Raw genomic sequence first — 23,219 nt, forward strand, 5'->3', positions numbered from 1 at the left:
AATTAGATTAAATATTTTAATCGTTTGACAGCTCTAATATATATATATATATATATATATATATATAGCGTATTATATATATTTCTCAAGCCCTCATTCGGGCTTGAGAAATGTAGTCGGATGGTGACAAAGAGAGGCAAGGTAGTCCGCACTGAAGGGTCTCACTCCCTGAAGGAACAATAGCAGACATTGAGGACAGCTACAAGTACCTCGGTATACCACAAGCCAATGGCAACCTCGAACTGGCAACAAGGAAAGCGGCTATGGCCAAATACCTCCAGCAAGTGAGGCAAGTCCTAAGAAGCCAGCTCAATGGCAAGAATAAGACCCGGGCAATAAACAGCTATGCCCTGCCAGTGATCAGATACCCTGCAGGAATAATAAGGTGGCCAAAGAAAGAGATTCAGACCACGGACGTTAAGACCCGAAAGCTCCTAACCATGCATGAAGGGTTCCATCCCAAATCCAGCACCCTGAGACTGTACGCAAGCCGAAAAGAAGGAGGCCGGGGACTAGTGAGTGTGAGAGCCACTGTCCAGGATGAAACATCCAAGCTCCATGAATACATCAAGGAGAAGGCTCCAATGGATGACGTACTCAGAGAATGTCTCAGACAATGGGGAACAGGGAAGAGGGACCATCATGGGAGGACAAGCCCCTACACGGGATGTACCACCGGACCATAACTGAAGTGGCTGATCTCAACAAGTCCTATCAGTGGCTAGAGAGGTCTGGCCTGAAGGACAGCACAGAGGCACTCATCCTGGCTGCTCAGGAGCAGGCCCTGAGCACCAGAGCCATTGAGGCCCAGGTATACCACACCAGACAAGACATAAGGTGTAGGTTGTGCAAAGAGGCACCTGAGACGATCCAACACATAACTGCAGGGTGTAAGATGCTGGCAGGGAAAGCCTACATGGAATGCCATAACCAGGTGGCTGGCATAGTCTACGAAACATCTGTGCGGAGTATGGACTGGAAACCCCAAGGTCAAAATGGGAAACACTCCCGAAGGTGGTGGAGAATGACAGAGCGAAGATCCTGTGGGACTTCCAGATCCAGACTGACAAGATGGTCATGGCGAACCAACCTGATATCGTGCTCATAGATAAAGGGCAGAGGAAAGCTGTTGTGGTGGATGTAGCGGTCCCAAGTGATGGAAACATCAGAAAGAAGGAACACGAGAAACTCGAGAAATACCAAGGGCTCAGAGAGGAGCTGGAGAGAGCCTCGAAGGTAAAGGTGACAGTCGTGCCTGTGGTGGTCGGAGCACTCGGGGCAGTGACCCCCAAACTAGATGAGTGGTTGCAACAGATCCCGGGAACAACATCGGACATCTCAGTCCAGAAATGTGCAGTGCTGGGAACAGCAAGGATACTGCGCAGAACCCTCAAGCTTCCTGGCCTCTGGTAGAGGACCCGAGCTGAATGAGGGACGGACACCACCCGAGGGGTGAAACGAGGATTTTATATATATATATATATATATATATATATATATATATGTATATACAGTCATACCTCGGTTTTCGACCATAATCTGTTCCAGAAGGCTGTTCGAAAACCGATATGTTCGAAAACCGAAACCACGCTCTTTTAAAAAATATATATATTTTTTGAACACGTCTGCTCACAATGGAACCCTCGTCTACCCGAGGAAGCGTCACTTCCTCGTGTAAGGAAGGCGAGAGGAGTCAAGTGTCACATTGAAGTGCGCTCAGTTTGGTCGAAAACTGATTTTCAGTCGTAATCCGAGGCATAAAAAAAAACTCGAAATTTTTGGTCAAAACCCGATTTGGTTGAGAACAGAGATGTTCGAAAACCGAGGTTTGACTGTATGCATGTACAGTAATCTCTCGTTTATCGCGGGGGTTACGTTCCAAAAAGAACTAATGATAAGTGAAATCTGTAAAGTAGGATTTATAAAAAAAAAAAAAAGCAAAAAAATATGAGAAGAACGAAATTTCAACAATAAAGTTGTACTTGGTACTTGATAGTCAGCTTTTTTTTTCACAGTTATCATACAGTACTGAACTATGTATACAATGCAGAGGCAATTGCTCTAAGACTGCAAGGGAAGCTCAGCTCCCCCTAAAATGTCAAAAAGTAAGTGATCAAATATGTGTGGACGTACAATTGTGTGCACATGTCATTGACTAAATATGCGCTCCAACGCGCTCAACTTTTGTTCCGAATCAGCTTCTTTTTACTAGACGACTCTCTTCTCATTCATTCTCACAGCTTCACTGTGCTTTACTGTGTGGACGCTGAGCGTCTCCAGCGTGGACGCTGGGCGTCTCGAGAGTTCAGAGCCTGTTCTCCCTATGCATTGAAACGAGACGATAAATGCTGGTTTTGTCCCGCCCACTGGACGCTCAGCGTCTCTGGGAGTCTATGGACAGTGGGCACTATAGGTTGGCCAGGAAGCTCAGCTTTTCTGCATGATGATTGGATGATCTGTGTGAGGCTGAATCTCTTTTTGATTGACAGCGAAATGAGCCAATGATCTTAAGGTGAAGGCATCCTTTTCCTTTTCATTTTTTTGAAAACGGAGAGTATAATTCACGTATAAATAAACGGACACATTTTATGATGTAGTCTGAAAATGAGCTTCTCCTCCTTGACAGGCCAGCATCCGCCACTGATACAATGAAACCAAAGACCAAAATTTTGCAAAGGTAAATTTGGCAAGCTGTACAAAGACGAGGTGTGGATACTGTTCACGTCGGTCAGTGCCTTAGCCAATCAGGATGCAGAACGCAATTCACTGTTTAAAAGCATTAAAAAACTGCACAAAAAAAGATCCGTGAAACAGTGAAGCCGTGGAAAGTGAACCGCGGTAAGAGCGAGGGATCACTGTATATAAAAAAAAAAAAATTTAAGGGGGGAAAAAAGAAGCCAAAAAATGGACTGCAGCAAAAAGGGCACATTTTTTCAACCAGGGCAAAAGCATAGATGCTGATGCACCACCAGAGGTCTATGTGTGCATGTGTCTGCCAAAGACCTACGATGTTCTTCTTCTCATGCAGTGGTTTGGCGATTGTGAGTGAAGTTGTTCAGGGACTGAAGACACGAAAAGGCAAACACTCCCATGCCAAATAGATTGATTTAAAAAAAAACATCATATACAACATAGCCGTACTTTAGGAATCTAACCTCTTGCCAGCAATCGTTCTTACCTGGCTCGTTGCTCATGGCAGACCAGGTTAGAAATGTGGTGTAGAGGGTGATGATGGAGGATTGAAGCAGACCAGAGTAAGGCTGATACTCCTGGGAAAGCAAAAATTAAAAAAAGAAAAGGGAAAAATTAAATTTTTATTTTTCATTTGCATATTAAACTGGTCTCTTGTGTGTAAAAATGAGGAATAACTATGTATAATTCAATTTAACAGATGACTGAAATGGCAAGCAATGTATGTAACAGTAAATTTCAATCAAACATATTTTCGCCAAAATGATTCGTTTTTCCTCCATTTAGTAATTACACACCTGTTTCAGCAAGTTCAGGAATGAACCAAGACCATTTAAGTACATTTATGGGATTCCAAACGAGTTTCTGACATTTTAAGTTTGGCTGAAGAAAGGGGAAGGGCGCTTTCAAGCTATTTTCCCCCTTCTTCATTTCAGTGTTTTTGTGCATATTACACTTCAATGTTTTCAGATCACCAGACCACAACAACTTCCACAGGTTTCGTATTTTGGATTCAATAGGAATAATAGAGGGGGACTGCGGTCGACTGGTTAGCACGTCTGTCTCACAGTGCAGAGGTGCAGGGTTTCATTTCCGACTTTCTGTGTGGAGTTTGCATGTTCTCCCTGGGCCTGCGTGGGTTTTCAACAGGTACTCCGGTTTCCTTCCACATTCCAAAAACATGCGTGGCAGGTTAATGGAAGCCTCTAAATTGTCCCTAGGTGTGAGTGTGAGCGCGGATGGTTGTTCGTCTCTGTGTGCCCTGCGATTGGCTGGCAACCGATTCAGGGTGTCCCCCGCCTATTGCCCCAAGACAGCTGGGATAGGCTCCAGCACGCCCACAACCCTCGTGAGGATAAAGCAGATTGGAAAATGGATGGGAAATGGATCGACATATTACAGAATTTTCAAGCATGCACTAACCGTTTCAGGTCATATACCATGCACATTAAATGTCATTTGGCCACCCCAAATTGTTATTGTTTTTTTCAGCCTATCCTTCTGCATAACCTAAGTGCACTTGACCTTGAGGGAACAAACTTTGCCGGCAGGGTTTTCTGGTGGATGGTTAATGGAAATCATTGTTCCATTAATCACAGCAAGTCGTCCAGGTCTTGAAGTAGAATGGCAGCGACAGAACATCACTACCATGCTATGGATAATGGCCCTGAAATTAGGCAGGGGCCAAATCTTTTTTAACAGCTATTTATGTACCTGTACTTTACGCAGCACAGAGATGAGAGAGGCTCCAAAGCAAAGCAACACGTTGAAGCTAATGAAGAACTTGTTGATGGAGCAAGCATCAGGTTTAGTGTAGAAGATGTAGAACAGTACGATAGCAATGAATGATAGGAGGTAGTTCATGATTGTGACCAACACCAAAGCTGTAAAAGAGGGAAATAATCATTTAGGTATCTGAGAATTTTTTTCTTGGGAACATCAACATTTACACAGATGTCTCCAGAAACACTAACCTGCATACCAGACCAGTGAGTTATTTTTCTCCATTTTGTCCATCCAGGACTCATTCCATGAGTGGGCAAAGTCAACCAGCAGGACGACTTGGATCAGAATGAAGAAAAATCCTCCAGCAGAGCCCACAACAAAACAAGCTAAAACAACAAAGAAATATGAGACATCAAGTCTTTTAAAAAATATATCTTTGGAAGTATTCATTTTTGTAATTGACAAATTAAGATCTTACCATACGTAAAGTTACCATCTGGGATGTAAAAGGAACCCGCTGTAGCGAGCAACAGGCCAAGAATTTTAAAGAACCAAAATCTGCAGGAAAAAATGGTAATGGCAGATTTCACAACAGTATCAACTTTGGCTACAACTTGTCTGGCAAAAATATTGTGAAAACATCTAATATATTATTGAATTAAAGCACCATTTAAAGCACCATTCACTCATTTGAGACTCGTGCCACGAAACGCATTAGAAACCTACATTTGCTAAAGAGGAAGACATTTCTTGGAATAAAATATGGAAAAATGCAAAGCAGCCATTCCATTCTAAGCAAAAAAAGTCATGTGATTAAAAATTATTTTATCGACTAACTGTAACATAACCTCACTGTTGGGTAAGAATCAGCTTGATACAAATAATTGGATTAATATAATGCTTTTTTTGTACACTCAAAGACACTTTACAAAGGACAAACAAAAATAAGAAGAGGCAGTACGATAATTACAGACAACAGAGTTGAAGAAACACTTGTATAAACAGGTGGGTTTTAAGGAGGGATTTGGACGTTTTCTTAAAAGTCTGAATCTCCGATTGGTTGTGGGAATATGTTTCAAAGGTTCGGGGCAGTGCCAGCAAAGGCTCTGTCTCCCATACTAATGCTGATCAGGACGTGGATGCACAACAACATCTGTTCCACTTGAGCAGATTGAAGAGGCTTAGCATGGGCCTCAGTATTCTGCATGTTTTTTACTGGGGCACAATTTAGGTGCAGGAAAAATTAAGTTGTTACAAAAGCTCAGAAGATCAGAAATTCTTTGGCCACCCGATGGATCAGAGGTCGACCGGGTCATCCAGTAACCGGAGGGTCCACTGTTGGATTCCCTTCTGTCTGATTCATGCGTCGTCGTATCAGTGTGGCAAGACACTCACCCACCTTATGTCCAATGCCACTTACACTGGTCTACGGCTGGGTGTGAATGTTTGATGGTGGTCGGAAGTGCTCTCGGTGCACACAGGCAGCCGCACACCTGTCAGCCTGCCCCAGGGCAATTGTGGCTACTGCCACGAGAGTGTGAATGTTCAAGTGCATGAATAATGTATCCATTTTGAGCACTCCGAGTGTGTTACAAAAGGCATCATAATTTAATTACTTTGGAATTTGGCACCATTTTACAGAGGTCATATTGTAACAAATGTGCAAGTACCCGATGTGGCCAGGGTTGGGAGGGCCCTTGATAGCTGCTCGCAGCTCTAGTTGTTTTTATTGTTCATTCTTAAGAAATGGCAGCTTGCGTACAGAATCAATCCCGATATGCCGTAAACAGCATATTAAAAGGCTAAGAGCAACAACATGTACAACCCCTGGCAAAAATTATGGAATCACCGGTCTCAAGAGGATCTTCATTCAGCTGTTTGAGTTGAGAAAAAAAGCAGACCATAGACATGACACCAAACTATAGTCATTTCAAATGTCAACTTTCTGGCTTAAAAAAAATGCCAAAATGAAATCAAGAAAAAAATGTGATGGTAGTCAGTAACAGTGACATTTTTAGACCAAGCGGAGGGAAAAAAATATGTCATCACTCGATTCTGAAGGAAAAATAAAATCCTTTCAAATTTCAATTCCCAAAACTAACACCTGCATCGGATTGAATCTGTCAATTAGTCTGCAGTTAAACAAGAGAGATCACATCTTGGAGAGCTGTTGCACCAAGTGGACTGACATGAGTCAAGGCTCATTCATGAGAGATGTCATTGAAACAAAGAGAATTACCAAACTTCCTGAAGGGAAATTATCATGCACTGCGGCAAAATATGTTGTTTGTTCACAGTCAGCGGTGTCTAGAATCTGGAGCAAGTGCAAACAATTTGGGAAGGTTTTTAAAGGCAAGCATACTGGGAGATGAAGGAAGACATCAAAGCATCAAGACTGAAAACCAACTGCCTAGCAATGCAAAGATAAACAAAAAGCATCATGAAAACCTCAACAGAAAAAAAACTTCACAATGGGCTAAGGAAAAGCAATCGTGAATTGTGGATGACTGGATGAAAGTAATTGATTGAGAAATCGTGAATCTGCATTGGACAAGGTTATGATATTGGAACCTTTGTTTGGTGCCGTTGCAATGAGATTGAAGAAGACAACTGCCTGAAGAAAACATGCAAATTTCCAGTCATTGATGATATGGAGCTGCACGTCAGGTAAAGGCATTGGGGAGATGGCTGTTTATATCTTTAAAGCCAAAAAGTTTCCATTTGTTAAGTTTTGTGTTATAATGGTGATCTGCTTTTTTTCTACAAATTCAAACAGCTGAATGAACATCCTCAGACTGGTGATTTCATCATTTTTGCCAGGGGTAGGAGTCTCACTCTCTAGTAGGTGTATTAATGTGGACTCACCCATTGTGGATTGTAGCACGGGGGTCTCTGCTGCTCTTTACGTTAACCATAAGAATGGAAAACCAAATGAACCACATACTCATTCCAAAGCAAACACGGTAAACTGCCTTGTACCCAATTAAATTTTCACAGTTGAAATCAGCTTGTATGCCAGGTAGAGGTGAGCCGGCCCCATCTGCACAGAAGCCTGGTATCTAAACAAATGACAGGTAATAAACATTTAATTTTAGGAAGGAAAGGTAACATGAGGAAATGTAAAGCATTTGAAGCGTAGTTATTGGTACACCCATATGGAATACACAGTGGCATTTTCGCCCCAGAGAAAACATTTAACCCTTCCCTACACATCGCATTTTTGGTCAAATATTTCCACACATGCCCTGCGATTGGCTGGCGACCGGTTCAGGGTGTCCCCCGCCTACTGCCCGAAGATGGCTGGGATAGGCTCCAGCACCCCCCGCAACCCTAGTGTGGATTAAGCGGTTCGGAAAATGGATGGATGGATGGATATTTCCACACACATGTACAGTTACAGTAAGGATGGTAATGTTTTTTAATGACTTAATAACGTGGCAGAAATGTTTTTTGTTGGCTAACTGCTTTCACAAACTCATACCCGTCTAAGCAGCTTATCCGCCCCTGGTGACAGCATGATGCAGGAGACGATGGTCCCAAGCAGCAGGATCCAAGCGTACATCAGCCTGGTCACTGTGGAATTCCTACACAGACATTGCACCTAGGGGACATGTTGTACTGTCAGTGACCATGCATCCAAATAACCAGACAAAAGATAATTTTGATAAGGATGGAGGAAAATACTTTTAAATATAGTAAATATCATCGACATCATGGATGGAACATAGTTCTAAAAATGTACATTATTCCAAGAATGGAGTCACACATGAGTTTGAGCATACATACAAGCATCAAGTTAGCGTCCGGATAATAAAGGTTCTTGAAGCAGTAAAGTGTTTCCGCCAGTTGTGTTGAAAATGTCAGTAAATACAGTTTGGCGCTACATCCGTAATGCAAATTAAATCTCTACTTCAGCAAAGCAAAAGACATTTTTCAACAACACCCAGAAATGCCTTCTTTGGGGTGGCACTCATCTAAGATGAACTGATGCAAAGTGGAACTGTGTTCTGTAGTCGAAACCAGCAGAGATGCTGTCAATGAGACTGAACGGTCTGTCCGTCCGTTCCATGTCGTCCGTCCCTGGGACGGAATGGTGGGTACGTTTGTGAACAGACACAGGGTGAGAAGTTTTTTCTAAAAAGGAGGGACGAAGCAAGGACAGAAGTGGGTTGTCGTCCGTCTCCGTATTTTCCCTAACTGGGACAAATACCAACGGACGCCCATTTCACTAACGACTGATAGAAACACACCCAGCCGGCGTGTGTAATCCAACAGTTGTGACGCGCCGCGCGTGTGTGTTCACTGTGTTTGTATGCAGGAGAGAGTGACTTCACTTTGCTTCAACCAGAAAAGAGGAGAGCACTTGGCTTCTGTCCCAAATACTTTACATATCGCCAGGAAGTCTGGTGACCGACGATGGTTGTGTTGGCAGCAAAATGCTATCTTGACAGTTGAACAGGTGTAAAGAATTCAATCCAGCCGGTTAAGAGGATGTATGTATGTGTGTGTGTGTGTGTGTGTTGTGTGTGTTGTGTGTGTGTGTTTTACTTTATTCGGCTGTTTCTGCTGACTCATTCACGTATTTGTTTTTTTAACATTGACTGCATCTTCTCATTCATGTATGCGTGTGACGTCTACGTACGTTTTAGACACCGACACGAGGCAGCCAAAAGTTTATTTCACCCTGCTCGGGCGAAATGGGCAAAGTATAAAAAGTTGCCTTGGAACGCTTCAAACGCGCCACTGGTCACCCAATGATAGAGAAATCTATGAACAAAATTGTATCATGTTTAAAATTTCGGTTAATTTGGGCATGTCTGGACATACTCAGCGCAGAGGTGTCGGCCGTTTGGGCGGAGGGCCTTTTCTTGAGTAATCACGTCAAAGCAAGGGGGGCGAACAGATGGAAGAAGGCTAGATTCAATCACAGAGTGGGAATAAACAAATTGGGAACAAAGAGTTGTTGAATACCAAAAGACAGTTTGGGAACAGCTGACGCGCCCAGGTGGACATTTGTTATCAGCCAAGTCTGTGACTTGTGTATTCGCGTAGATCAGATCCCTACCGAGGGGCCGGACCGGGGGGCACGGTATGCAAATCTCGGGGGCAGTGTCTTTCTTGTATTTTGCAATAAAAGTTCGAACCGGCGGAGAGGGAGCTGAGTGTGTGTCATCGGAGCAACCAAACCGTCGTTCGCTCTCAGAGATCCGCTCCCGCCGATATTGAAGACAATTTTCCTGTGTGCCGAGTCATTTCTTTAACTTTGTCCGAGAAAATCTCTGACACCCAACAACAGGTACGGCATTCAAACACACCAGTGGAGCACAGGTAGGCGTGGGTGGATTTATTTATTAAATACAACACCCCACTCCCATGATCCGCTGCTGTGTTGTGGGTTTTTTTCAACAGCTGGCAACATCCTCCAGCCAGAGGACCGCCCTGGCCAGTGCCAGCTTTGACAAGCTGGTCTTCCGCAAGGGGAACATGTCCCTATTGCATTACCCCACGAACAGGGGGCAGTTTGAGGAGAATCAGCAGGGGGGGTGGGGGGGGGGGGTGAATACACACAAAAAAAGGTTTTTTGGGGGAGGGCGGTTGTGTGTGTAAAGTTGTTAAGGCTGTTCAAAATTGTTAGTTTTTGTGTACAAAAATGGTCCACACTGTTTTCACAAAAAACTGTTAGCCTGTTGCACACTTTTTTCTTCTTTTTTTTTTTTACTGCCAGTATTAAAATAGTTGTGTTAGGGTGGTTCTGTTTGTGACCAACAGGTGGCACACCTGTTTGTCATTGTGTCATTTGTTAGTGTTTGGTGAAAAGGATTCCCTGCCCGACCAGTCGGTGTTGGATCATTTTGTGTGTGTATGTGGGTGCGTGCGTGCATGTGTGTGTGCGTGTGTGTGCATGCGTGTGTGTCAGAGATGAAAGTGGACTTTCCTGAAAATTCCTGCCAAAAAAAATAAAAAATTATATATATACATATATATGTGTGTGTGTGTATTTACTGTATATATATATATATATAGAGAGAGAGAGAGAGAGAGAGAGAGAGAGAGAGAGAGAGAGAGAGAGAGAGAGAGAGAGGGGCGGCCCGGTAGTCCAGTGGTTAGCACGTCGGCTTCACAGTGTAGAGGTACCGGGTTCGATTCCAGCTCCGGCCTCCCTGTGTGGAGTTTGCATGTTCTCCCCGGGCCTGCGTGGGTTTTCTCCGGGTGCTCCGGTTTCCTCCCACATTCCAAAAACATGCATGTCAGGCTGATTGGACGCTCTAAAAATTGTCCCTAGGTGTGAGTGTGGGCGTGGATGGTTGTTCGTCTCTGTGTGCCCTGCGATTGGCTGGCGACTGATTCAGGGTGTCCCCCGCCTACTGCCCGGAGGTGGCTGGGATAGGCTCCAGCACCCCCCGCGACCCTAGTGAGGCTCAAGCGGTTCGGAAAATGGATGGATATATATATATATATATATTAGAGCTGTCAAACGATTAAAATATTTAATCTAATTAAAAATGCAACTGTCATAATTAACTCAAATGAACTAAAAAATTAATCGTGATTACTCACACATTTTTTATCGTTTCTGAATTTCCTTTTACATTTTTTGTCCTATTTTTCCCCATTTTAATACTCTCATCAACTTGGAATCATGAATCAGTTTTCTATGTGCCAAATGCAAATATTTACTGAAATAACAATTTCGATTTTCAATTTTACATGAACATTTTTCACTTGGAGCAGTTGTTCACACATAATCTCTCACACAATATTACTGTCCATCAACAACAGTGAAAAAAAATATTTTGTCACACAACAGCTGCTTTAACAGCTTTTTTTTATGAAATCAAAACAGAGCAATATAACATTGTAAAGTGCACATCTAAGGTAAACTAGTACTCAGCCTATAGTGGATTTAAACCATGGTTGCATACTTCGTTTTTCTCAAGTTTGCTTTGAACACAGCAGTCTGTTTCTGCATGTTTGTTGGAGAATAACGAGACACCGGACACCAGTGTTCGTTATGTGCCGCTGTATTCAAAACTGCCGGCCGTACAAACAAGCGCACGCACTTCCCCCGTGCTGCTGGGGCAAACCATTCTGAAAGAGGGGGGTTTCACTCCCCCTAACACAGTCAGGCTATGTTGATTGTGTTGGTCCTTCTTGCGCGGAAGTCTGTACGGATTTTGTGTAGACCTCATTTCGGATGACTACACTTGGTTCGATGACAACACTGGAGACGTTTTATTTTCGCTAGGTCGCTACCATAGCAGCGCACTGTGACTGTCAGACGAACACAGAGAAGCTGCACCCGCTCTATTTATATGGACACGGAACGCTGTAACCTTCCACACAAAATAGTTCCAAACAAGTAACAATCGCGTCAGTGGCATACATCGTATACCTGTATGATACACAGAGAGAGAAGAACAGGTAACTTTGGTCTTGTCAGTGGAGCAATCTGGCAACTTTTTAAAAGTAAACTTTCCATTCATAAACTCTTTAAGTATCCGTTTTCGGTGTCTCGCGCTGCCGTGGCTGGCAAAACAGACACGGGCGTGGACTTCTGCGGCGCGCTTGTTGTTTTGTTTCTGGTGTATGTAAAGAGCAACGTAACATCCGCTTGTGACGTGTGCCGCGTTAATCTCGCGAGAAAAAATTTAATCCCGTTAAAATTCATTTAAATTAATGCCAATAAAAACGCGCTAAACTGACAGCTCTAAGATATATATAACTGGATAGCTCAGTTGGTAAGACATCGGTTTGGCATACGGGAGACGGTGGTTCGAATCCCGCTTGGAGCAAAAATGAGCACATGAGCGGCTGGATAGCTCAGTTTGTAAGGCATCGGTTTGGCGTACGGGAGACGGTGGTTTGAATCCCGCTTGGGGCAAAAATGAGCACATAACACCATCCAGTGTGGGTCCTTGGGCAAGATCCTTCACGCTAATGCCTACCTCATACAATGATGAGAGACAATAAAATGAATGACATGCCGGTTCAGACGTCGCCCGGCCAAACAAGGTCCGCGTCAGGTGCTGGGGAACCAGAGCACCTTGATGAAAAATGGGCTACTGGAACAAAGCGGAGATGGGCGAGATGCGATAACATGGCTCTGATGGAATGCTACTACTCAAGCAACCCTAGTCAGAGGGGTTAAATGCAGAGAATGTGGGCTAAATGGTTACTTCGAAACCCACAGTCACGGTTGACCACGAAACAACTAGTAGCTCAGTGTTCCAACATCCACAAACGGCAACTGCTGTCACAACTTGAGATTGATGAGGTACAACGCAGGTTCCATGGTGAAGGGCCCCAGGCTGCCAGATCAGAGGAGGAGGTCATACCAGAGATTGGGAGGCAAGCCCCAATGAATGCAGATGATAAGATTGGGAGGCCAGCCCCAATGAATGAAATGCTGAGCGAGACAGCAACTGACCTGAAAGCTAAGATCATGGCGAGAATGAAAGCTCGGCAACCTAGAAACTGATTACAATGGCGATGTGAAGTACCACCCGAAAGTCTCATGGAAAGTGTGAATGCAGCACTGAGGGCGATCCCTACCGTGAGCTGATATACGCTTCAGCATCAGTGATCCTCGAGATGCTTGGCCATAAGAGCAACCATGGAAGCCATGAGATACGTTACCCACCATGGAAAAGACGGTTGGAGGCTAAGATCAAAGCGGCTCGGAAAGATGTGAGTCAATTGACGGAGGCCCTGAGAGGTGTGATGAAAAGGACGATACCCGAGAGGTACATCCAGATGACCATACCTGAAGCACTCGAAACTGCCAAACAAAGGCTCCAAGCCTTGTCCAGCCGCCTAAAGCGGTACACGAAAGAGAATGAGGCCAGACGAATAAACAGGGTGTTCGCAACACAACCTGCGAAAGTGTACGCTCAGTGGCAGGGTCCTAACAACAGAGCTGACCCACCAAGACTGGAAACTGAAAGGTACAGTGCAGTGCACAATGGCTGGTGACCCTGAGAGAGGAGCACAGCAACCTCCCTGAACAGAACCCAGTTACCATAACAGTGGCAGACATACAGGAAAGAGTCTCAGATATGAAGAACTGGACAGCATCAGGCCCGGACATGGTCCACACCTACTGGCTAAAGAAACTCACAGCACTCCATGAGCGCCTAGCAGCACAAATGAACCAGCTGCTGAGGGATGGGACTCACCCAGGATGGCTAACCAAAGGGCGAACGATCCTGATCATGAAGGATCCCTCAAAGGGTGCAGTCCCATCCAACTATCGGCCAATAACCTGTCTCTCCACAACATGGAAGCTCATGTCAGGCATCATTGCGGCTAAGATAAGTGAACACATGGATCAATACATGAGCAAAGCACAGAAGGGCATTGGTAGAGATACCAGAGGAGCCAAACATCAGCTCCTGGTTGACAGAACAGTCGCACAAGACTGCAGGTCCCGACATACCAACCTGTGCACAGCCTGGATTGATTACAAGAAAGCCTATGACTCGATGCCACATACATGGATCACTGAATGCTTGGAGTTGTATTAGGTGAACAGGACCCTAAGAGCCTTCGTTGCGAACTCGATGAGGATGAGGAAAACCACACTTGAAGCCAATGGCAAGCCACTTACCCAAGTGTCCATCAAATGTGGCATATACCAAGGTCCCCACTGCTGTTCTGCATAGGACTGAACCCCCTAAGCCAAGTAATCACCAAGACAGGCTATGGATACCGCCTCAGAAATGGAGCTACGATCAGTCACCTCCTCTACATGGATGACATAAAGCTGTATGCTAAGAGCGAAAGGGACATAGACTCCCTGATCCAAACAACCAGGATCTACAGCAGCGACATCGGGATGTCATTCGGGCTTGAGAAATGTAGTCGGATGGTGACTAAGGGAGGAAAGGTAGTCCGCACTGACGGGGTCTCACTCCCTGAAGGAACAATAGCAGACATTGAGGACAGCTTCAAGTACCTCGGTATACCACAAGCCAATGGCAACCTCGAACTGGCAACAAGGAAAGCGGCTACGGCCAAATACCTCCAGCGAGTGAGGCAAGTCCTAAGAAGCCAGCTCAATGGCAAGAATAAGACCCAGGCAATAAACAGCTATGCCCTGCCAGTGATCAGATACCCTACAGGAATAATAAGGTGGCCAAAGGAAGAGATTCAGACCACGGACGTTAAGACCCGAAAGCTCCTAACCATGCATGGAGGGTTCCATCCCAAATCCAGCACCCTGAGACTGTACGCAAGCTGAAAGGAAGGAGGCCGGGGACTAGTGAGTGTAAGAGCCACTGTCCAGGATGAAACATCCAAGCTCCATGTATACATCAAGGAGAAGGCTCCAACGGATGACGTACTCAGAGAATATCTCAGACAATGGGGAACAGAAGATGAGGCGCTGGAAGAGGGACCATCATGGGAGGACAAGCCCCTACACGGGATGTACCACCGGACCATAACTGAAGTGGCTGATCTCAAGAAGTCCTATCAGTGGCTAGAGAGGGCTGGCCTGAAGGACAGCACAGAGGCACTCATCCTGGCTGCTCAGGTGCAGGCCCTGAGCACCAGAGCCATTGAGGCCCAGGTATACCACACCAGACAAGACCCAAGGTGTAGGTTGTGCAAAGAGGCACCTGAGACGATCCAACACATAACTGCAGGGTGTAAGATGCTGGCAGGGAAAGCCTACATGGAACGCCATAACCAGGTGGCTGGCATAGTCTACCGAAACATCTGTGCGGAGTATGGACTGGAAACCCCAAGGTCAAAATGGGAAACACCTCCGAAGGTGCTGGAGAATGACAGAGCGAAGATCCTGTGGGACTTCCAGATCCAGACTGACAAGATGGTAATGGCGAACCAACCAGATATCGTGATCATGGATAAAGGGCAGAGGAAAGCCGTTGTAGTGGATGTAGCGGTCCCAAGTGATGGAAACATCAGAAAGAAGGAACACGAGAAACTCGAGAAATACCAAGGGCTCTGAGAGGAGCTGGAGAGAGCCTGGAAGGTAAAGGTGACAGTCGTGCCTGTGGTGGTCGGAGCACTTGGGGCAGTGACCCCCAAACTCGATGAGTGGTTGCAACAGATCCCGGGAACAACATCGGACATCTCAGTCCAGAAATGTGCAGTGCTGGGAACAGCAAGGATACTGCGCAGAACCCTCAAGCTTCCTGGCCTCTGGTAGAGGACCCAAGCTGAATGAGGGTCAGACACCACCCAAGGGGTGAGATGAGGATTTTTTTTTTAAAGCATATATGCAACTGGTATAAGGTGGTTGTGCTATTTACAATTGTTACATAACATAGCTTATTATCACAAATAATATAAAGATGTATGTACAAATTTCAATTATGGATTAGCTTTTGTTCTTTTCTTGCTCACTCTCAATTCTAGGGGTGGAAGAAGAATTTGATGCATTGTGACACAGATGTTAACAATTCAGAATTAACCAATACATCTCAGTATGTTCTTGTTAAATAGCGTTAAATCACTCGGGGTGAGATGAGGATTTTTTTTTTATATATATACCTGTATATTTATTTATATATATATTTGCCGACCTTTCTAATGTAGTCAGACAAAAAAATCTCCATTCAAGTCCTTTTCCTCAAGCCATGACCACTTGAACGCTCGCGTCGATCGCACTTATGTCAGCTTGCCTGTCTGTAACCTGTTTGAACATTGAGGCCATACTTGGCCGATCACGCATGAATTAGTTTACACAAAATGCTATTCAAATACTTGACATTCAATGATTAATCTGCCTTTTGTGTGCACACGTGCACCCTTTGTGGCTTCCGTTCTCGCTGAAATTTTGAAATCTCTGAGATATGGCGAGGCCATGAGAATGCGAGGGGACGGGTGTTTCTGTTGTAGCGACGACACACGAGCGAAGCGCGCCTCAGCAGTTGATAGTCCGCTGCTCTCTACTGTGTGTGCGTCAGCGCAAACATGTACGCACGCGCGCGTCTTTTGGTTTCAACCAATCAGCCCCGACACAACTGACGTCACAGATCAAAGAAGCTGTGATCTACACAGGGGTGTAAAACACATTTTTGTCACGGCGGTGGAACAGCTAACGTTATGTGCGCATGTGGGTTGCTACTTTAGTCCGCAAATTGAGGAATCGCGCGAATGAAAGTTTGAGATGGCGGCGAAAAAAAACACACAAAGGGGTTTAATTACTAATTACGACATTTAAGAAATGGGAATGCCAGTCTGATTTTTCGTATGAATTGTCCGAAGGGCGTATCACTAAACTCACCTGTGACGTATGCACAGACCCCGAGAGCGAGATACAGGAGGCACGATTCCGAGGCAAGTTGGTCATTAGATCTATAGGCTAATCGCTATGAAAAATATTATGAAATAGTATTGGTTATTCTATAATTTACTGGTTGTAGCATGGTAACTTTCGGAATAAAACATTTGTCACAAGGTGTAGTAATGCTAATGTTAACTGTTGGTAGAACTCATGATGACGTGTGTTAGATTCTTTCGTCAAATTGACAGTAGATTACACATGCATCGTCTTGGGAAGAGGATGTCAAGCCACGTCAATACTTACCTGTATTAATGATTACCAGTAAATTAATCTTTGCAGTGATTTTGTGGTTTGCTGTATTCATGATGCCATATGAGTACAACATATTTTCATCCATTTATTTTTTTTTGAATAAACCTGGAGTACACAGTTGCTGATGTAATGTTCATTGTAAATGCATCGTTTTCAAACATTTACCCTTGAAACGTTATACTTTTGAGTTTCAGAATTCTTGATTATGAATATCAGTCAAAATAGAAAAATGCGTTCCCATGGTGAACGTTTACGCAACCCAAAATTAGTTACCGTGGTTTCCCGTTGGGTAATCAGACGGAACTGAAAAACGTTTACCATGAATTTCCGAAATCCTCAGGCCTGCTACTGAATTATTTAAATTTTTGCAGCATTTGTTTATAATTGTATGTATATGTTGTTGTTTGTGTTATTATCATATGCAATTGAATAAGTAGACCATTTCAGAATTCAAAATTTGGGACTCTCTAAATGCATAATGAGACTCACACTTTTCTGATCAGCGAGTACCTGGGACTCGCTGGGGGTAAACTGTAAAATTATCACTGCAAATATATATAGTTTTCCTACAACTGTCTTGTCCATGGCGTCTTTCATTCGTTCCACTGGGGTTTAGCAGGTGTGTTTATAAAGAGACGAAAAATCTTTACTGTTACTAGTGTTAGTGCCTCAACATGGCTACAGTCGTGCAAGCAAAACAACGAACTCAAACGCGTGTTCGTTGTTTTGCGGGGAGGAATTTTCATGACAATTTGAAAATCCGGAAAACTTTCATCACTAGTGAGTGTGTGTGCGTGTGCGTGCGTGTGTGTGTGTGTGTGTGTGTGTGTGTGTGTGTGTGTGTGTGTGTGTGTGTGTGTGTCTGCACGCGCACGTGTCATATTTTTTTGTTTGTTTGTTTGTTACTTTGTTTTCTTGTGGTTTCCAGGACTTTGAGTTTTTGAGTTAGTTTCTCTAGTGTACTCCTGTTTGCATTTTTGTTCAATACATCTTGGTCCTTCCACCCTTGCTCCTCCCTGCCTCACTGCTTTTTGGGGTCCTCTACTCCACCATCATGTCAAACGTGACAAGTTGTGACTCAAATAGGGATTCGAGTGGCCATCAGCCTCTCTCCCACGGCGTCATGCAGGGACGGATTTTTAAAATTGTTTTTTGGTGGGGTGTGGGGGGTGGCGAATGACACTGGTGAAATGTAAGGACAAAAGCGCTTGAAAAGAACATGGATGGAGGATTATATTAATGAATAAGGACGGAGGATGGACCGGCAAAATAGGGTAGAGTGCCCATATCTGCTGATGAGTCCAATATTTCCACATTGTGTCCACTGGACCAAAGAGGAAGATTACCATCCGGACTGTTATGGACGCAAAGTTTAAAATCCAGCATCTGTGATGGTAAGGGGCAGTGTTAGCACCAACGGCAGGGATAACTCATACATCTGTGAAGCACCATTCATGCTGAAAGGTACATACAGGTTTTGGAGAAACATATGCTGCCATCCAAGTAATGTTTTTTCAAAGACACCCTGCTTATTTCAGCAAGACGAGGCCAAACCACATCCTGCACCTGTTACAATGTGATTCATAGTAAAAGAGTGCAAGACTGTATTGCCTGCAGTCCAGACCCGTCTCCCATTGAAAATGTGTGGCCATTATCAAGCATAAAATACGACAACGGAGACCCTGGACTGGTGAACAGCTGAAGCTGTACATTAAGCAAGAATGGGAAAGAATTCCACCTACAAAGCTTCAAGAATTAACGTCCTTAGTCCCTAAATTCTAACTGAATGTTGTTCAAAGAAATGGTGATGTAAAACAGTGGTGAACAAGACCCTGCCCCACTTCTTTTGGAACACATAGCAGCCATAAAATATTTTAATGATTTGCTAACAACCATAAAGTTGATCAATTTCAACATTAAATTTATTGTCTTTGTAGTGTATTTAATTAAATACGGGATAAACTTGAATTGCAAAGCATTGTATATGTTTTTATTTATGTTTAACACAACGTCCCAACTTCATTTAAATTGGCTTTGTAGTAGGATTCTTGTTCATTCATGGACAATAAAATAAATTGCATAATTTTTGTCCTTCCCCTCACAGACACTAACTAAAAGTTTGGACTGAGCATGATTCTAAAAACTGAAAACTACAAAAAGACATTCACCATCAGTGAACAGTGAGAAAGGACAACTGATTACTAATTCAGTAGTTTTGAATCATTAACAAAAACAACACCAAAAAAAACCACACCATCCAATGTATATTTCGGTATTTACCTACAATACTGTACAATACAATCTTCCCAGTGAGTCAAGAGATGCAGAGGCTTAGGGAGAATCTCAAGTTAATACCCTTGTCAGCCAGACAGGGTTAGCTGAGCTGTTTATAGGTTAGACCATGTTCTGTTCCAGTTACCTCACAAGAAGCCAGCACGTGACCAGACATTCTCTCAGGTGCAAAACTTACCCCTGACTGGCTTTATTCACGTCAAACTGACAGGAGTATGCAGTTCATTGTATGTGAGCCTTCCAAAGAAGAAGGGAGGGTTCGCCTCGTACCAACAACTACAGTATTGTTTTTGAGACCTCAGATATTTATCCGTTTTCTTTGGTGAACATATCAAATTATTTGTGGGCAATCGCTGCCAGGGGTGTGTGGCCTATGAATAAAGTGTCATAGTATCAATTCCTTGAACATCCACAGACACTCATGGCAGTGTTGCTCTTAAGCAAGGTGGCCAACTTCCACATTTGATCTATAAAAAAGACCACTTTTTGTCAGACTGATACCAGTATGAGTACACAGTTTTTAAGTACTAATCGATACCATTAGCACGAGTACTTTGGATGCATAAAACTTAAACAAACAATTGATCATTTTAAATAAACACTTTTCTCTCATTTCTGACAAAATACAAAACTGTGACATTGTAAAAATCCTAAAGAGAACACAAACAACTCTCTCTAAATTTAGTATTTCATTTCAGATAGATTAACAAACTTCCCAAATTAAAACTGCCTGAGTTCTGAGTTCTGCCTGAGTTCCTCACCTCTGAATGCGCATTGCATTTCGCAATCATCACAAACTGGGTTGATACATGCAACTGGCTCGTGCTGCTTGCCGTATATCTGCATGTCGCAAATATAATGTTTAGCCAATTGAATAAGCGACCCTTTGTGCTTTATATATTTGTAAATGTGACACTAAAGGAGTCAGTGCCTCACCAACCATGAACCTCACCGCACGCCACTGGTTCTAGTATTAGTTCATATTAAAGTGAAGAGCAAAATAATGCAAGTTTAATTGTGAAGAATTTCACTTTATCCAATATTGATAAATATATCATTTTTAACCTATTCAAAATTAGAAAAATATATGGATTACCAATGAAATACAATATAATAAAACTATCCAGAAGGGAAATACCACTCATATTTCAAAATACAAGCAAGGTTATAACTTAACTTTTTACACGAGCCAATGTTTTTCCCATGTCAACTTCAGCTCCGCTGTTCTCATCTACCTCTAACTTTTGTCACGCTGGTTGCACTCTATAGACCTGCGGGCACCAGGGAGCCCTCAAGGACGACACGAGAAGCCTGTGAGCCTATTCCAAAAATAAAGGATTAGATACTGTGACTCTTTAGTACTCCCTTCCCACTGCTGCAAAACCAGGGGTAAACACACTTTTTTGGGCAGTGGGAAAGGCTCACTGGCCAGTGTCGCTCACTGGCCAGTGTCGATCCGTGTCCACCAGCACGCCATCGGAGGCGGGTTGTGATCGCCTCCGATCGCCTCAGCTTGCTGTCACGTGGCGTGGTGGTGGTGGACCCCAAAAAGCAGGCAGGAGGGAGGAGCAGGGTGAACTTGACGAATTGTATTTAATAAAACACAGAGAAAACTGAATCCAAAACAACCAAAGTCCTAAAAAAAACAAAAAGAATCCAAAGTATCAAACAAAACCCAAGCTGTAGCTAAAACTAACAGTCAACAAAAACATGATCGAGAAAATGACAGCTACAGCAAACAGACATGACAGCAACAAAGAAACAATAGGGGTGTTCACACGGCACACATTTGCTCTGGCGCTGCACCGATGTATTTTGTTGCGATATATTTTACACCGCAGCAAATTGTGTGGAGCGTTCACACGTACAAAGGCGCTGAGCATGTCAGCACCGGCACAGCGTCGGTGCAGCCCCACTTGCGTTCACACGGGAGTTTCTGCAGCGGAGCAAAACGACAGAAAACAAATGAGCTGTCGTGTTGGTTCTTTTTAAAACGTATACACAACTCAAGCGACTACTGGACAGGCACGTCCTTCTCCTTCTCGGTCTCCGTGCATTCTGCTCGAGAGTGACCGGCCCCGAAAACGTAAATCAACGATGACTTCAATGACACTCAGAAAAGCAAACACGTAATGCGCCAAACAGAAATCAAATTTGGTCCGGTGTAAGCTGTTTTCCGGGGCTACGGCGGAGCGAATTTGCACGTGTGAACGCTCGACTGGGGCAGCCCCGGCGTAGCACCGGACCAAATCTTGCCGTGTGAACACCCCTTATGACCCGACACTGAGTGGTCATGCCGAGTCCTTTTAAAGCAATAGTTAGATAACGACCAACAGGTGTGCAGCTGCTGGGAGAACCCTGCAGTGCCACCTGTTGGTCACAAACAATCATGACACTTGCTGTTTGAAAGCCTAACACGGACGGGACTTCCCGGTAATTACGTGATGACATAGGGCGGTGTGTGTTGCGTCATAACATCGCGCCCCCACAACAAAGCTAGGAGATCGCCCCTTAAGCTGTTGTCTCAGTAGTAGCAAAGAGTTGATCCTCCGCTGCTTTTCGACCATTTTGAGGACGGTAAAAAGCATGATAAAAGAAAGAACACTCGCTTCCATGTTGCTTTGTTGACCACCAAGAAATCTGTCGCACTATCATCCACGCCAGGGGTGGCCAACCCGTGGCTCGCGAGCTGCATGCGGCTCTTTGGCTGGTTCACTGCGCCTCCCGGCTGCATCACCGCTCATGCGCAAACAAGGGCGCTAAGCGTTAAGCTAGTCAGCGAATTACCTCTGATTTTAAGGCAGGGGTGCCCAATACGTCGATCAGAATCGACCGGGAGCCAGCGAACTGGTCCCAAGTCGACCGCAAGGGGTGGGAGGAGGAAATAGGTGGGGAAAAAAAAGATTTGTTTGTTTGTATCTTGAGCTTTCGTTCATTTTCGGCCCGTTCCGACTGTTGCTCATCGTGGTGTGCATGCATATGTGCGTGAGTGCACCGGTGGGCACCTGTGTGACTGCGTGCGTACGAGTGTGTGTGTGTGTGTGTGTGTGTGTATGCGTGCACGTGCGCGATCGGGTCGTTCATGGGAAGTTGGTCGCTTCAAAAGTCGATCTTTGGCCAAAAAAGTGTGTGTGTGTGTGTGTGTGTGTGTGTGTGTGTGTGTGTGTGTGTGCGCGTGCGTGCGCGTGTGTGTGTGCAAGCGCGTGCGCGAGGAGGGGTATGATGTGGCTCTTTGCAGTAACACAGTAAAAAAATTGGCTCTTCATCTCTGACTGGTTGGCCACCCCTGATCGACGCAATCACAGCGTGGTCACTTAACCAGAGGCAAAGTGGTGGAAGGGGGGGGGGGGGGCAGAATCGCCTTCTGTTGGTCGATGGGAAAGGGACAATATGCCAATTGGTTGCATGTCACCACGGATCACTACTACCCACTAATTTCAGTGGGAAAGGGGTATTTTATTGTATTGTAGAAGCAATCAATTCAAAATGTGAATATTTATCTGTTTCATAATCATTGTGAGAAATCGCTCATCATCGGTGTCTTCTCAGAAATTAATCTCATTAATTATAACATATGAGGGTAGTGGATGCAAATTAATTTAATTTTAGGGGGCTTCTGCTCTCTTAACTTGCCACTCAGTGTAGACGGTAGTAAGAAGTACCAAATGTAGTACAAAGCAGGCAAATGATATGGGCCATGTCATATGTTATTTTCGTCTGCGCTGTGATCCTCCAAAAATGAATGGCCATAGTTTGGACACCCGAAATCATCTGTACCCCTGGCACTGACTCCTACATTTCTAATAAATGCAATGCTGTAATGAGCATGTATGGCGGACGATTGGTTAGCACGTCTGTCTGCCTCACAGGGTTAGATTTCGGCCTTCCTGGGTTTTCCACAGGCACTCCACTTTCCTCCCATATTCCCCAAAATATACATGGTAGG

At 44.3% G+C, this 23,219-nt stretch overlaps 1 protein-coding gene across 3 annotated transcripts in view; it reads right to left on the minus strand.

The window, feature by feature from the left end:
- The window catches only part of LOC147200811 (serine incorporator 3-like), a 45,473-nt gene that overhangs the window by 20,738 nt on the left and 1,516 nt on the right, over positions 1 to 23,219 (minus strand). For 2 of the 3 annotated variants that reach the window (XM_086117285.1, XM_086117282.1), the window contains exons 2-7: positions 7,898 to 8,017; positions 7,282 to 7,475; positions 4,895 to 4,974; positions 4,665 to 4,802; positions 4,405 to 4,574; positions 3,179 to 3,269 (exon numbers count right to left, since the gene is read on the minus strand). In XM_086117285.1, coding sequence (XP_085973411.1) covers positions 3,179 to 3,269; positions 4,405 to 4,574; positions 4,665 to 4,802; positions 4,895 to 4,974; positions 7,282 to 7,475; positions 7,898 to 8,017 — 793 coding nt within the window. The remainder of the gene's footprint in view (positions 1 to 3,178; positions 3,270 to 4,404; positions 4,575 to 4,664; positions 4,803 to 4,894; positions 4,975 to 7,281; positions 7,476 to 7,897; positions 8,018 to 23,219) is intronic. The other variant, XM_086117283.1, reaches the window with a different exon arrangement.

The sequence above is a fragment of the Hippocampus guttulatus genome, chromosome 8 (assembly GCF_054856545.1).
Source record: "Hippocampus guttulatus isolate MCC_2025c chromosome 8, RoL_Hgut_1.0, whole genome shotgun sequence".
Taxonomy (NCBI): Eukaryota; Metazoa; Chordata; class Actinopteri; order Syngnathiformes; family Syngnathidae; genus Hippocampus; species Hippocampus guttulatus.